This window comes from Tachypleus tridentatus, chromosome 1 (assembly GCF_004210375.1).
Source record: "Tachypleus tridentatus isolate NWPU-2018 chromosome 1, ASM421037v1, whole genome shotgun sequence".
NCBI lineage: Eukaryota > Metazoa > Arthropoda > Merostomata > Xiphosura > Limulidae > Tachypleus > Tachypleus tridentatus.
The window spans coordinates 131,470,058-131,485,154 of NC_134825.1; the positions used below are offsets into that span (position 1 = coordinate 131,470,058).

Consider the following 15,097-nt stretch of genomic DNA (forward strand, 5'->3'; position numbering starts at 1 on the left):
AATAGAAAATTTGTGGTTAAGGGTAGGTACCACATTGGAAACCCACCCAATTAAATTTCCAAGAAAAAAACAAACCATTTAGAGTATTGGTTATATTAAATGCATGTATACCACTAATAAACTAAAAAAGTCACTAACAACAACTTTTCCATGTACTACCTACCTACTTCCCTAATCACATTAGCCAGAATAGACCCTAGACGACTCAGACTGTTGTTACAAGATTTCTCCATCTTACTTGACTGATCTATACATATCTGTTTTTGATATTTCAATAAATATATACAGATGTTTTATAAATGGTAAACTATAATGTACATAATTAAATAGCTTTTCAACCCCACAGATACATATTAATGGATGGACAGTTTCTAAAAAGTATATACTGTATACAGGTATAGCATAAAAAGTAAACATACAAGAATATTAAAAAACATGAATTTTAAAATGAAGTAGAGATATTGCTATAAAAAGTAAAAAAAAACAATAATTAAATCAACAATCACAAATTTATAAAATTTAATCACTACTGTGGCAGCTTTACACAGTTATCTATTTTGGTTAGCATTGTGATCTACACACACAGCCAAATTTAGACTACTTCATATAGCTCTACAGATCATAATTCCAACCAAAATAGGGACTGAAAATTGTTTTTAAAATCTATCTAATTAATATCACTACTTGTTTGTGTACATTTTACTGCAGCATTTATTTTGAGCACTTCTTAAAGCAATTCTTTGAATAACCAATAATGCATACTTTCCATTAAAATTTTAATTTCTTATTTATATTCATCAGAAATTAGTGAAAACATCATTTGCAGGCATGAAAGCACACCATCTGTGACATCTATTGTGGTGAAGCTCAGCTACTGAAATCATATTAGACAAACTGTATTGAGTATATTTTCATTTCTAATCAGGTACAGGAATTATACACAAATGCAAAACAAGAATAACATTATTTGTCTCTGCTCACCCTCCAATTAAAGCTATTTTAATATTTTTCCTAAAAATGGGATTTAACAACCAGCCTGGGAGGCCTCCTGGAGTTGGAGCTTCATTCCAGATATGGAGTTCACAGAGACTTTCTACAGCTTCAAATTTTTGCCTGGAAATAATAAATACCAATAATAATAAAATCCAAATAACCCTATAATACATTTTTTAAAAAATGGGAATAATTAACAGTAGTTTGTGTGATTGCAATGTGGTGAATGGTATCATGATTAATATCCAATAAGTACAGTGAAGCATCAAGAGGACCATTACAAGTGTGGACTGAATCAGCCAATGGTTCTGAAAAATCTACAAAAAAAAAAAAATGGATGTTACCCAAATTGCTGATAAATACAAGCAAATTCCAATTCATCGTGTCATTCCCTTACAAATAATACTTGGGAGTCAGGAATTCATCTTCCAGCAAGAGAGTAATGTAATAAAACAATACATGGAAGGACAAAAAAGGTTGATGGAACACTCACAACTATGGCTTGTTTCACTCAAATTCCCAATAACAATAGTATTAAGGTTATTTGAGCCTATAACAAAATACAGATAACAAATGACTACCAATCAATGTGGCTCAACTGTGGAAAGTAATACAGAACACTTAGAACAGCAATTAACAATCACATACTCATAAATAGTACCAAAAAACACAAGATGTACTGGTCTCTTTAAATCAAATTCAAAACACTAATGTGACTTATACAGCTTGCACATTTTTGTGCAATAAAAATATTAATGAAATAAACTGGAATATGGGAGTTTTTTGTTAGAGGAGGGAACACAACATAAGAAAAGCCAACAAAATATGATAGTGAAAATGCATCAAAAAGTGACAAAGAAGTAAAATACTCGTATGGAAGCTTAATATAAACTAAGTGGTACCAACAAAATCTATTACAACCCAACTGAAAGAACAAAAAAGGTAATGTACAAAAATGAAAAAAAATCTACCTTATCTTGGAGTATTAGAAAAATTGGATAACATCTTTAGAGAGAATGTAACTAGATGTGCATAAAAAACCATAAAAGTGGTACAAAGTAAAATACATTGGAAAAAAAAAGAAAAATAATTCCATGATTCAGATGATGACAACAGAAAATAAAATATATGTTGAAGGTGGAAGGGCATAAACATTTTTTAAAAAATTCATCTTTCAAACTTTAAATATGATACAATTTTGGAGGTTTGAATGTTCAATTGTGCATTAACAGTGATAGCTACTCTAGCTCAGTAATCAGAGAACTCATCTACTTTGTTCAAAATCCTGGGTTCAGCCACACTTGTGGGTGATATAAAAATGAATTTAAATAAGATATACTAATAAGCTCAAGTTATGAATGGTTTAATAAATACACCTAAAATATGCATACCACAATTATTATTTTATTATACATAAAGCCTTACATATAAAATTTAAAAAGGTACTTTAAGGTGTTAATTATTTCAATTTACAAACAACATCAAAATAATACAATGTAGAAGTTCTGTTACATAATCTTACTTTACAACATCCTGAGACACCCATGAACTTATAACAGCTTGAGGGATAGGTTGTTCTACAAACAGCAAACGCATGATATACTGACGTGACAACAAAGGCAGTTCACTGATAAAAAAAAAAGCATATTGCATTAAAAACAAGTATTATACATGTAATATCTATCCAAACTTATTTTAAAACTTTGTGTATAACATTTTATACATTTTTAATAGAAATCTGCAATTTCTTGCCTAAGAAATCAACATGACCTGAAGACTAAGTGGAGATCACAATACCAAACCAAAAGCAAAAATAGTTGTCTGTTAAAAACATTATTAAGACACTGAATTTAAAGCCCAAATATATTACAACAGTTTTTATATAGTATTATTGCTATATTTATAAAATGTCCATTATAGATTAACAATAAATAATGATTTTGAAAAATAAATGTTAAAAAGAACTGTCACATGGTTCGCAAAGATAAAATCCATACACACCAAAAAAACAGATACAGGCCTACCTCAGATATATTTTTCCTCTTGCAAGACAAACATGTTTATTGAAGTATACCCAGTGATGGGTATACTTTAATAAACATTATTAAATTTAATCTATTCATAAAAATACACATCTACTCTTAGCATTATTATTATTATACCCTTTCACAACAGCATAAAGTAAATGTTCAACTACATATACAATTATACCACCATATAAAGCAAACAATACAGGAACAGACACCTGTCTTTCCACAGAAAAACATATTGTCAATCAAAGCATTTCTTTCATTTTCTCATTATAAACAGTGGTAAATATATTATTTGCAATAAAATATTATTTACTTTTCAAATATCAAACATGAAATAATTTTGTCTAACACTTTCAAACATCAGTTTTACAATCTGATAATATTGTGTCACAGTGACTTATCTCAGATGTCATACTCCCCTCAAATTGCATTCTCTGAACAGTTAGATCTCATTGGTAACATGTTGTCTGGGAGTAATGCATAAAATTTTGCATTTTTATGGTTATATTGATATTACTTCATTCAATGAACATTAAACCTAGAAGAAAAAGGAAGCTAACAAGTATTTATGTGTTCTTTAATTAAGGGATGCTCTACTCATTCTTTATTGCTACTTTTATTGAAATTACTGGTTACAATGTTTTATATATCTAGTTTTATTAGTTTTCATTTTTTAAAATATTATAATGTATTTATTTTCTCTGTTGTTTTTTTTTAGATACAGCATTCTTAAATATCAGGTTTTTTTCTTACATTCACCAAGTGAACTGAAATTATCAAAGTAGTTAGGATTACTGTTACCATGTTAGAAGTTAAGGTAAATGACAAACATATTCTGATGACTCAGATGTTTATTGAATATTACCTTTACATTAAAACAACATATTTAAATAAACTGGCTAAATTGCTACTTTACTTTTTATAACAATTGTGATTTGTTTGAAATATAAACATTATTACCTCTATCAATGACAGTAACACATGTTTTCCTTACTTAATTACTCATTTATTTGATTTATAGAAGATCAGTATGGGATTTTTGCACATCTTAAAAAGAAACATAATAGTAGTAGTTAATTTGACATTAGTGATAATTTGCCAAACAGAAAATGTCCAAATTACCTTTATGAAGAACTTCCATCAAAATATTTAAGCTAACAATGTTCAACTTCATTAACTCTTTCATGACGGGCTCGGTATAATATACACGAGTTTGTCTACACATTTGCATGTATTAAGTATCTGCACTATAAATTTTGATAGAGCATGTGTATCTTCACAAAATTTTGTAAACTTTTAGTAAGAATTACAAGAATTTTAGACAAAAAATCACTTTCAATAAAAATATTTTTACTAAAGATTTGTTTGTGAAAATATCAAGTCTGTTTTGTTACTAGTCTAAGTGTAATGTGATTTCATGTGGGATCTGTCACTTAACCAACCTCGTAACCAACTTTAAAAAATTAGGAAATAAATATAAATTATGCTTTTTCCATGCTAGAATAACTACATAACATGAAAATACAAATGTTTAGTCTAGGTAGCTTAAGTCTCATAAAACTATATATTTATTATATTGATTTTCCAGTCATACATAACTAACATCACATAATTTGCCCTGATGCAATGCACATATGTTATATATCCAATAAAACTTACCTTTAATCTTTCCTGTCTTGGCTGTGCACTAATATTTTGTAATACAGTCACATTGCAATTATTATACATTATGTATGTATGTAGATTATTTTATTTACAAATAAATTATTAAAGTTGTGTTTCTTAAAATACAGAACAATAAATCAAGAATGCAAACAAATAAATTCCATTATAATTTTCAAGTTCAATAGCTAAATTATATTTGTTTCTAAAAAAATACCAAATCATAAACAGACTAGCAACTCAAATTACTAGCTCAAAGATTTATCTTGAAAGAAAAAGAAAACTATTATCTTTGAAAATGGCTTAGAAAATTAGTAAAGGGACATTCTGAGCTTTTAATTGGTATTCACATATCATATACAAAAGTATATCAGAAGCCATTGCCAAAAACAAAAAAGGTGATCAGGGACCCACTGTGTCTGATTCACTAAATATAATGTTATCTCAGCAAATAGAAAAGATAAAAGGTTATTTTATATTCTAGCTTATCAATATCAATCATTTGAGTTCCTAATTAATAAGAAACTATAGACTATAGTCTATAGACTATAGACTATAAGAAACTATATATAGATATAGATTCTGACATCACAAACATCTAATTTTAAACAGTGCTACATTCAACATATTACATGACTTGCTAAAATCATATTTAAGTGCATTCTTTTAATATTTCCATTTAAATTAAGAAATTTATATATAATATTAAGGTTTGAATTATCATCTACAATTTGATTCCAAATTGACTGACATAAATTCATAAAATAGTAATTTAATAAAATTTTGAATGCAAGTCAACAAATGCAATGACATGGGCTTTAACTCTTAACCTGTCACAAAAGAGTTAAAGGTCTTTACATATGAAACCAATAGTAATACAAAAATTACTTCAAAACCTAAACAATGTGAAAGAAATTTGGAAGAGGAATACCATGTCAGAATAATGCAGTGGTTGAAAAAAAATTACAAAGCAGGCAAACATCTGTTTCTGTATGGTTGTAAAGGGGGTGAAGGGATGTACTAAGTGATTAATCAAATAGATTGAGTCTATCAATTAATCTAATAGAATTTTTTTACAAATACTTCCAATAAGAATAACTAAAGAATGTTTTTATTACTAAAGTTACTTAATGAAAGTCACTCCACTATATATTACAAAAGGCTAGTAATAACAATTTAATTAGTTATTATGAATATACCATGCGTCTTTTCATAGCTTTGTCAGTTATCCTGAATTCATTCCTTGTTCTAAACACATGCAACTTTCACCAACTTGCAGTTAAGTAAACCATTAAGTTAATCTTCTTTCAAGTTATGTTTGTTCCTTTTTTATTCTTAAAGAAGGTAATACTTGTTACTCCCTAGATAGACCTTTGCTTAATATGTCATTTTGTACCTAATGCAACAGCAATGTACTTCAATTATTGTTCAGGCAATATCTATAGGTTACAGCCATATCTATGTTGAAATAGAATTAACAGTCACATGAATAGTACACATTTAGCTACAGTGACCAGATGGCCCCCAAAAAAAAAAACACTGGCATTGCTTTGGAAATAATTTTTACTACCATTTTTCAGCAAAAATAGTCAAATTATACATCCAATTAATTTTTAATTATTCACTTCATTTCATAATAGGCTACTTTATACCTTAATACTGAGGTTTAAATGTTTCATTATTAAAAATGAGCTTTCACATAAATCAGCCAAAGTAGTAGTAGAGTTCATAATACTACTTTGCAATGTTTTTTCAGTTCTTGTAAATTAAGCAACTTGGAAGTTGAGCTATCTGGAATAAAAGCTCAAAGGTTATAGTCTAAAAACTGGTCTTGACAAAAACAGTCCAAGAAAAGCAATATTCCAGCATAAGAACTGCAAGTACATACATACACACACTGTGACACAGTGTTTGTTTTTAAATGTCTAATATTAATAAAGGTTACCCATTCTGTTCTATACTTGCATCCACCCCATTACTCAACATCGACTCATCTGGTAACAGCACTGATAATTCTTCGCAATCGATATCTTAAACGAAACTCATGTTATTTAGCTGGCAGCACGAATATACATACAAATGTATTATATACTATACAACTTCGGCAGTATTAGTAATACCTAATGAAGTCGATAGGCCTAAAATAGTGTACTTAATCGTGATAATAACATTAATTTGAAAGAAAGCCTATACATTACCGAAAAACAGCAATACATGTTGCCGGGTGACTGTACAGTTTAGTCAAAGTTGCAGAAGGTAAAGATTTCAAAAAACTCTGAAGATTTTTACACTTTAAATTTCCCGTCGTAGTTGCCATACCCGACGTCTACCGAAACGCCCTCTGCTTCAACTGATTACTTAGAGATATTTCTCTGTGCCTTATGATATGCTGTGGATTTTATTTAGTCTAAGTTTCTGTTCTGAATATTAGGCTCTCCAGTAGTATGGCACCAGATATGTTACTTTTTTAATAATTGCCCCCGTTGTTCTGCGATAGATTTACGGACTTATAATGCTGAAATCCGATTACCTGTGGTGAACAAAGCAAAGACTAAGAACAACTACAAACTACTATTTTCATATATTTTAAAATAAAACATGTCTTTAAGCTTTATTCATAAAATACCAAATTTTGATTATATTCTGGTTCAGTTGATTCATCAGCTTAGATTTGAAAACGTAATGTAATGGAAAAAAAATAATTACAGTGAAAAACGATTTAAATTTGCGAGTTTTATTAAATTCACAATTCTTATTGGATTAATTATATTTATTTGTTCTTAAGCGCATAGCTGCATAAATTAAATAGACTATCTCTGCTTTTACTACCGCCTATGTCGAAATCCCAGTTATATAAATCTTCAGTATAATTCACAAGAGAATTGTTTGTTTGTTTGTTTGTTTTGGAATTTCGCACAAAGCAACTCGAGGGCTATCTGTGCTAGCCGTCCCTAATTTAGCAGTGTAAGACTAGAGGGAAGGCAGCTAGTCATCACCACCCACCGCCAACTCTTGGGCTACTCTGTTACCAACGAATAGTAGGATTGTCCGTCACATTAAAACGCCCTCACGGCTGGGAGGGCGAGCATGTTTAGCGCGACGCGAGCGCGAACCCGCGACCCTCGGATTACGAGTCGCACGCCTTACACGCTAGGCCATGCCGGGCCTCACAAGAGAAAGAGTAATCAATTATGAAATTTCTCTCGAGGTACTCTACTTAACAATTTGATAGATACATGCTCTTCGTACTGCGTAACATATCTTTGAAAAGAGGGAAAACCTCTGTTTACTTGAACATAAGATCAGTTAGTTTAAGTTCAGCATACAGTATTATACGTAAGTTGCAAATCAAGCCACATACACTATTATTAGTGAGAGAGAGCAAACACACACACACGCACACACCCGTGGCACAACAGTATGTCTATGGACTCACACTACTGAAAAGCGTATTTCGATACCCGCCGCGGGAAAAACACAGATAGCTCGTTACGTTGTTTTGTGCTTAATTCCAAACAATCGGTTAATTATTAGCATTACGTATACATCAAATTAAACGTTAGTTGTTGTAATTTCTAAATAATTAAAGATAAGCGTAATTATTTCAGTGTGAAGACAAAGTAGTGATAAAACATTAGCATAACTTTATTCTCAAACGTTAGAATTAACACTAACAGTGCTGGCAATAGATAAAAGTTGTTTAGTATTGAGTATTTATACTCTTCAAAAAAAGAAACGCAAAAGGCAAAATTTGAGACATATTGTTAACAAGTTTATTCCGGGTAGTTCTGTATGACATGTGTCAAACTTTGCACATTCACTGCTGAACGTCCAAAGTCTGCAAAGGCGAAGTCCACGCTCACTAGTTGAAGTTTAACGTCACTCAACGTCAATAACAAGTATGACCCCCCTGTGAACATCAATAACTGCTTGACATCTCCTGCCCATGGAAGCGATCAGATGACGAATCACATCCTGTGGAATGGCTGTCCACTCATCTTGCAAAGCTGCTGCAAGCTGAGATAGAGTCTGCGGTTGAGGTTGTCGCCGTCGCAGACGTCGGTCCAACTCGTCCCAAAGATGTTCGATGGGGTTTAAATCTGGTGATCTGGAGAGCCAGGGAAGAACGTTGATGTTGTGGTGTCTCAAGAAGACAGTGGTGAGTCGACTGTGTGAAGACGGGCGTTGTCATGTTGAAAAACGTCGTTGACGTTCACCATGATAGGTTGCACATTGGGCCTAAGAATCTCGTCGACGGTTGCGTACAGTCTGATCGGAAATCCTACGCAGCCCTGGTATGGTTGAGGCAGTATATGTCGCAGTGGTGGTCCTATCCCGAAGGTGACGTAACCGGATGTAGCGATCTTGTGCGGGCGTGGTCACACGAGGTCTGCCAGATCGTGGACGGTCACGAGTTGATCCATGTTGTTGGTGACGATTCCATAGCCTTGTGATGGTGCTTGGGTGGACATTCACAGCTCTGGCAACATCTGATCAAGATTCGCCTGCTTCCAAGCGACCAATGGCGTTGTTGCGTTGTGCTTCTGTCAGTCTTGGCGTAACTGTATTGCGTGTCGGTGGCTTAACACTGAGCTATGGAAACCGAGAACCCGTCACTTTTATAGGGATTTTGCACATGTTGCACTTGTAGAACATGCAGATCTCTCAAACAAATGTATTGGACACGAATGCGTTTTGGCGAAAAATCCGATGTTTTCCTCTGTTTTCAAAGTGCACAACTTTTATTGTCATTTTGGTCTGACAATCAGTGCCTTAACACGTGTAACATCACATACTCTGAGCTTGTAACGTTATTACATATATTTCTCTTTAAAATAACAAAAATATCACTTTTGCGTTTCTTTTTTTGAAGAGTATATTTCCTGTTTATAAATACAATGGTTAAGACCAGCGTAAGAATTAAGTATTCATGGTTTGTTACGTGTGATTGGTGCAAAAAGTGGATTTTATTTGGAAATTCGGGACTGGTATGAATTTAGGCAAGCTAGTATTAGTCGTAAAAATATACAGTTTATACGAAGAGTTTGTAGGTTGGAAAAGAATTTAGGGTCGATCCTAATCAAAGTAGAGGCAATATCTAAAAGAAGCACAGATTGTGGAAAAACCCAATAGAATTTGAGGAGGTTGGTTCGTTGGTTGGTTTGGTGTTTTATGGCACAAAGCAACTAGGTCAACTGCACCAAACATGCGTAAAAAGTTAAAATTAAAGCAAAATTAGTAAAATTCATAAAACGAAATTAAGGTAAAACAAAATAAAGTTTAAAAAAAAAACCTAAATAGCACTAAAACAAATTTTTACATCTAGTCTACAGCGGTAAGAGAAACCCTACAGTAATACAAATTGTAAAAGGATTTCTGTAGCATAATTATAATTATCATAACTGCTAGGAAGACTAACAGGTAAGTACAAAAACCACCGTCAGTCACTTGAAGTTGGCCTTTCCAGTCCTTGTTCCGAGTTATTTGACGTTATGCCCATTTTCAAAAAGTAAAGTAATACAAGTTGTTAAGGACTTTCTGTTGCAAAATTGTAATTATAACTCGCCAGGATGACTAACGGATAGCTCAAACGGCAGCGTTAGTCACCTGAAATTGGCCTTTCCAGTCCTGGTTTCGAGTTATTTGACGTTACGTTCTAATTTCAAATCGACTAGATGTACTTTGATTCTTAAAAAAAGAATCACATTAAAAAAGGTCTAATGTATAAATAGGAAAACTTAAATAGCATTAAAAAAAATTAATACCCTTTAAAAAACTAAAAATATTTCCAAAACGTGACAGTGTCACCATCACCAATAACACTGTTTAACGTTATGTACAAACTTTGGAACAGGACATGTTTAAAATGGTGCCGTTGTTGAAAGTCATAACGACGAAAAGAAAGTAAAATGTGGCTTATTGTGACCCGTGTGTTACACAGACTACACATTGGTGCATCAGTTCCATATAAAGGAAAACGATGAGTTGAAAAACTCTGACCAATGCGTAGCCTAGTAAGATCCTCTTTCTGATCCATACGAAAACCAGACGACCAAAGTTCAAGAGAAGGTTTTATTACGAAAATTTGTTTTCTCGTTGCTCACTCCAAGTCGACTGCCAGCTAGGACGGAGCCGAGTCTTGAATACAGGACCATAGTCCATGTATGGAATAGGCACATCAGTGATAGCGCCAGAACAGGTAGATTTATCTGCAGTGTTGGCAAGCTCGTTCCCGCAAATACCAACGTGGCCCGGTATCCAGAAAAACTGGATAAAAGTAGATGTTAAAGAGAAATGGGCCAGTCGGTTTTGGATATCGGCGAGAACAGGGTGTAAACTAACGTGAAGCGATTCCACGGCCAGTAGAAACTAAGCATGTCAGTAAAAAATAGTGCAATTTCAGTGCTCTTTAGCTATGTGATCCAGGGCAAGAGAAATGGCGTACAGTTCAACAGTGAACACAGAAGCTGTAGAGGGGATTTTGCACAAAAACAATGGCAGAGTCCACACAATCACCTGATTTCGAGTCATCTGTATAAATAGGAGTGGAAGGATGGTTCGAAAGATGTTCAGCAAATAACAGACAGTATTTCCAATCGGGAGTGTTTGCTTTTCTCAGATGACTTAAGGAAAGGTCACATATGGGGACTGTAAGAAGCCATGGTGGGATGGGCTGACCAGTGGATACAGCAATGTTATCCAAGGACAGGCCCAATTCATCCAACTGCACCTGCATACGAAGCCAAAAGGAGCAATGGCAGATCGTCTGTTCTGAATAATCATGGCCACCCAATGATTGAAAATACAACCCCAGGTGGGATGCTTTGGTAAGGATCATTGTTTCTAAAAATAAAGTAAAGACAGTTGCAAACGACAGAGGTGTAGAGCAAGCTCATGAGACTGTGTATAAGCTCTGGACTGAGGAAGTGCAGAAAGCCCCGGTGCAGAGCCGAAGTCCTTGATGATAAATGAGATCCAGCATCTTTAAGGCCGAGGTCCTGGCAGAGCCATAGACCAGTGATCCATAGTCGAGTTTCGATCGAATAAGAGCATGATATATCACTAGCATACAACATCGATCCACTCCCCAAGTGATGGAAGAGAGGACACAGAGGATGTTCAGTGCTCTTGTACATTTGAAGTGTAGCTACTTCATGTGGGGTTTGAAGGTCAACTTAGGTCAAAAATAACCCCAAGAAATTTGTCTCAGGGACCACAGGCTGCACAGCTTCACCAATACAGAGTTCAGGATCAGGGTGAATACCCCATTAGTGACAAAGAGCATGCAAACGGTTTTAGAGAGAAGAAGTTAGAACCGTCTGCTGTGGTCCACTTCAGTAAACGATTGAGGGCAGTCTGTAGATGCCACTCAATATACCTCGTGTTCCACAACTGACACGAGATGTGAAAGTCGTCGACATAGAGCCAGTTTGCAACAGTAGAAGGGAGTTGTTCAGTGATGGCATTCATTTTTATACTGAAAAGTGTGACACTCAAAACACAGCCCTGAGGGACTCCAAGTTCCTGTAGAAAAGAATGGGACAGTGTCGAACCCACGCAAACTTGGAATCGTCTATCCATTAAACAATTTTTGATAAAAATGAGCAGATAGTCACGTAACCCATATATATGGAGGTCTCGCCAGATGCCATACCTCCATGTTGTATCATTAGCCTTCTCAATGTCAGAGAATATTGTTGCAAGATGCTGTCGTTTGAGAACAGCTTTTCTGATTAACGTTTCAAGTCGAATTAGGTTGTCCATGGTGTAGCGCTGTCGTCGGAACCCACACTGTGTAGGTGAGAGGAGGTTGTTTGATTCGAAGAACCAAACAAGAAGAGCATTAAATATCCTCTCCCAGGTCTTACAGAGACAGCTCGTCAAAGCAATTAGTCAGTAAATTGAAGGAAACTTGGGATCCTTCCTAGGCTTAGAGAAAGGTAGGACAATAGCATGGCGCCAAGCATCAGAAAAAATATTCTCCTGCCAGATCCAGTTTAAAACAATCAGTAGAATCGCATAAGAAGCAGGAGATAGATGATACAACATTTAATAGTGTACATTACCTGGTCTGAGCGATGAAGGGCCAATTTGAGTTCCACCAGTGTAAAGGGACGATTATAATCACAGAGACAATCAGCTCGAAAAGAAAGAGGTGATAGTTCTGCCCGAGTCTTAATGGCTAAGAAGGTGGGGGAAGAAAAAGAAGTACTAGATACCTGGCAAAAGCTTTCACCTAAAGTATCGGCAATGCTCTGGATATCAGCTTCTTTCTAGCCATCAGAGACCAAGATCGAGAGGAGTGTGTGTGTTTTTTGTATAGGAAAGCCACAAAGGGCTATCTGCTCAGCCCACCGAGGGGAATCGAACCCCTGATTTTAGCATTGTAAATCCGGAGACATACCGCTGTACTAGCGGGGGGCAAATCGAGAGGAGGATAAAATTATATTGCCCAATGACCTTTTGAATCTTGTCCTATATGAGTTTGGAATTGGTGGTAGAAGATATGTTGGTTGTGAACTTAATCCAAGATTCCATCATGTCCTACCCACTGAGCACGGACGAGGATATTGTGGAAAACGTGTCATGATTTTAGGAATACACTGAGCAGTTGCCTGTATAATACAGTCAGTTACTGCTGCCACACAATCGTCTATTGATGGCTTAGACAATGGCAGTATCAAGTTCTGCAAGAGCTATGAAAGAGGGCCAGTTTGCTTGATTCAGTTTCCACCAGAGCATGTGGGTCGGATGGCAACGATCACTGCCAGTCTCTCTCAAAATTATAGGAAAATTATCACTGCCTAGTGGATTATTGTCAACCCTCCATAAAAAGTGGGAGAATAGTGAAGGGGAGCAAACTGAGAGATCAATAGCACTAAAGGACTGACTAGGTACATGAAAATAAATATAAGAACCGTTGCTGAAAACAGAAAGGTTGTGATCAGAGAGCATATGCTCTGCAGAGTGAACCCTTCCACCAATATCGGCAGTTCCCCAGAAGGGATGATGTCCATTAAAATCTCCCAGAATTAAAACGGGAGGCTGCCACGGTTCAATGAGAGCATCAAGGTCTGATTGATCATAAGTCTCTCTGGGCGACAGGTAGAGAGAACAGACGGTGATGGTACGACCCAAGGAAACACGGATGGCTATGGTCTCCAACGGTGTGTTGAGTGGCAAAGACAGGGTGGGCACATGCTGATCAACCAACAGTACCACCCCTCCATGCAATCGTGCATCACACATTCTGTCATTTCTGTACAAAGAAAACTGCCGAAAGGTGACTGTATCGGCAGGTTTCAGAAATGTTTCCTGTAAGGAAATACATACAGGATGGTAGGAAGCAATCAGTGTTTTGGTGTTATCCAGATGAGAACGTAAACCTCGAGTTCCTTTGCATCAAGGTAGCCATTTTTATTTATGTGTAGGCGAATTAGGTGGAGAGCCCTTCTGTTTACGACCACATCTTTTTTCTTTACTGTCTTCATTCGAGGAAGATCTATCGACCTCGATGGATCCTACCCTGGGTCGACTGGGCAGGTCTTTGCTGTTGAAAGAGGATTCCAACGACTGATGACATAAACGAATGATCGTTTTGCATCTTGGAGTGGGAAAAGAAGATGTACCAGAGGAAATGTCTGTACACAGAACCAAAGGAAATGGATCTTGGGATTTGCTGGAATGTATATTAGGGACAGAGATGGGTGTTGAAGTTGATTCATTAATTTTTTTTAACTATGGAGGTCAAAAGACTTTACATTTGGTTTAAGAACGATTCTTTTGGAGGCACAGAGAGATCCGTCTGCGCTCCCACTGTTGTAGTAAAATGAAGTGCAGCAGCATACGTACAATGTGAAGTGGTTGACAGCAACTTTCGAGCCTCAGGGTAATGTTTTGAATCGTTTTCAAACGCTGCACCTCTTTTCTTCCAACTGTTTAGGGCAAGAATGAAAGTAGGACGGGTGAAAGCCTTTGAAATTGTCGCAATGACGGTCTGTTTCACACTCGTAGGCATCGTCGTCCTTGCCACCGCAACGAGCACACGTCAAGGAACCACCACATGACGTCTTCGAGTGACCGAACCACTTTCAATGAAAACATCTGAGAGGGTTTTGAATGTATGGCCATACCCTGCAATTAATATAACCTGCCTTGATGGTGGCAGGTGTACGTGGTGATGTAAATGTTAAAACGAGGATATTTGTTGGCATCGTAACTCCATCTTTGCGAGTGGTGATACGCCTCACTGCAGAAATTCTTTAGGTGGAGAAACTAGCGAGAATCTTTGACTCAGAAATGTTCAAATCCTTCTCAACAATAACTCCTCGTGATGAATTCAAAGTAGCATGAGGTGTAACCTTAATGGGTATATCCCCAACCGCCTTTCAATGTAAGAGGAGCTCACT

At 35.5% G+C, this 15,097-nt stretch overlaps 1 protein-coding gene across 3 annotated transcripts in view; it reads right to left on the minus strand.

Annotated features, from left to right (window-relative positions):
• mrn (general transcription factor IIH subunit 4 marionette) overlaps nt 1–7,052 on the minus strand; it is a 134,342-nt gene extending 127,290 nt beyond the window's left edge. Inside the window, exons 1-3 of one of the 3 annotated variants that reach the window (XR_013013186.1) lie at nt 6,887–7,052; nt 2,516–2,620; nt 982–1,113 (exon numbers count right to left, since the gene is read on the minus strand). Coding sequence is in view for 2 of the 3 variants with exons in the window: in XM_076452431.1 (XP_076308546.1) it covers nt 982–1,113; nt 2,516–2,620; nt 6,887–7,005 (356 nt within the window). In the remaining variant the exon portion in view is untranslated. The remainder of the gene's footprint in view (nt 1–981; nt 1,114–2,515; nt 2,621–6,886) is intronic. The other 2 variants (XM_076452431.1, XM_076452439.1) reach the window with 2 other exon arrangements.
• Between the last annotated feature and the right edge of the window lie 8,045 nt (nt 7,053–15,097).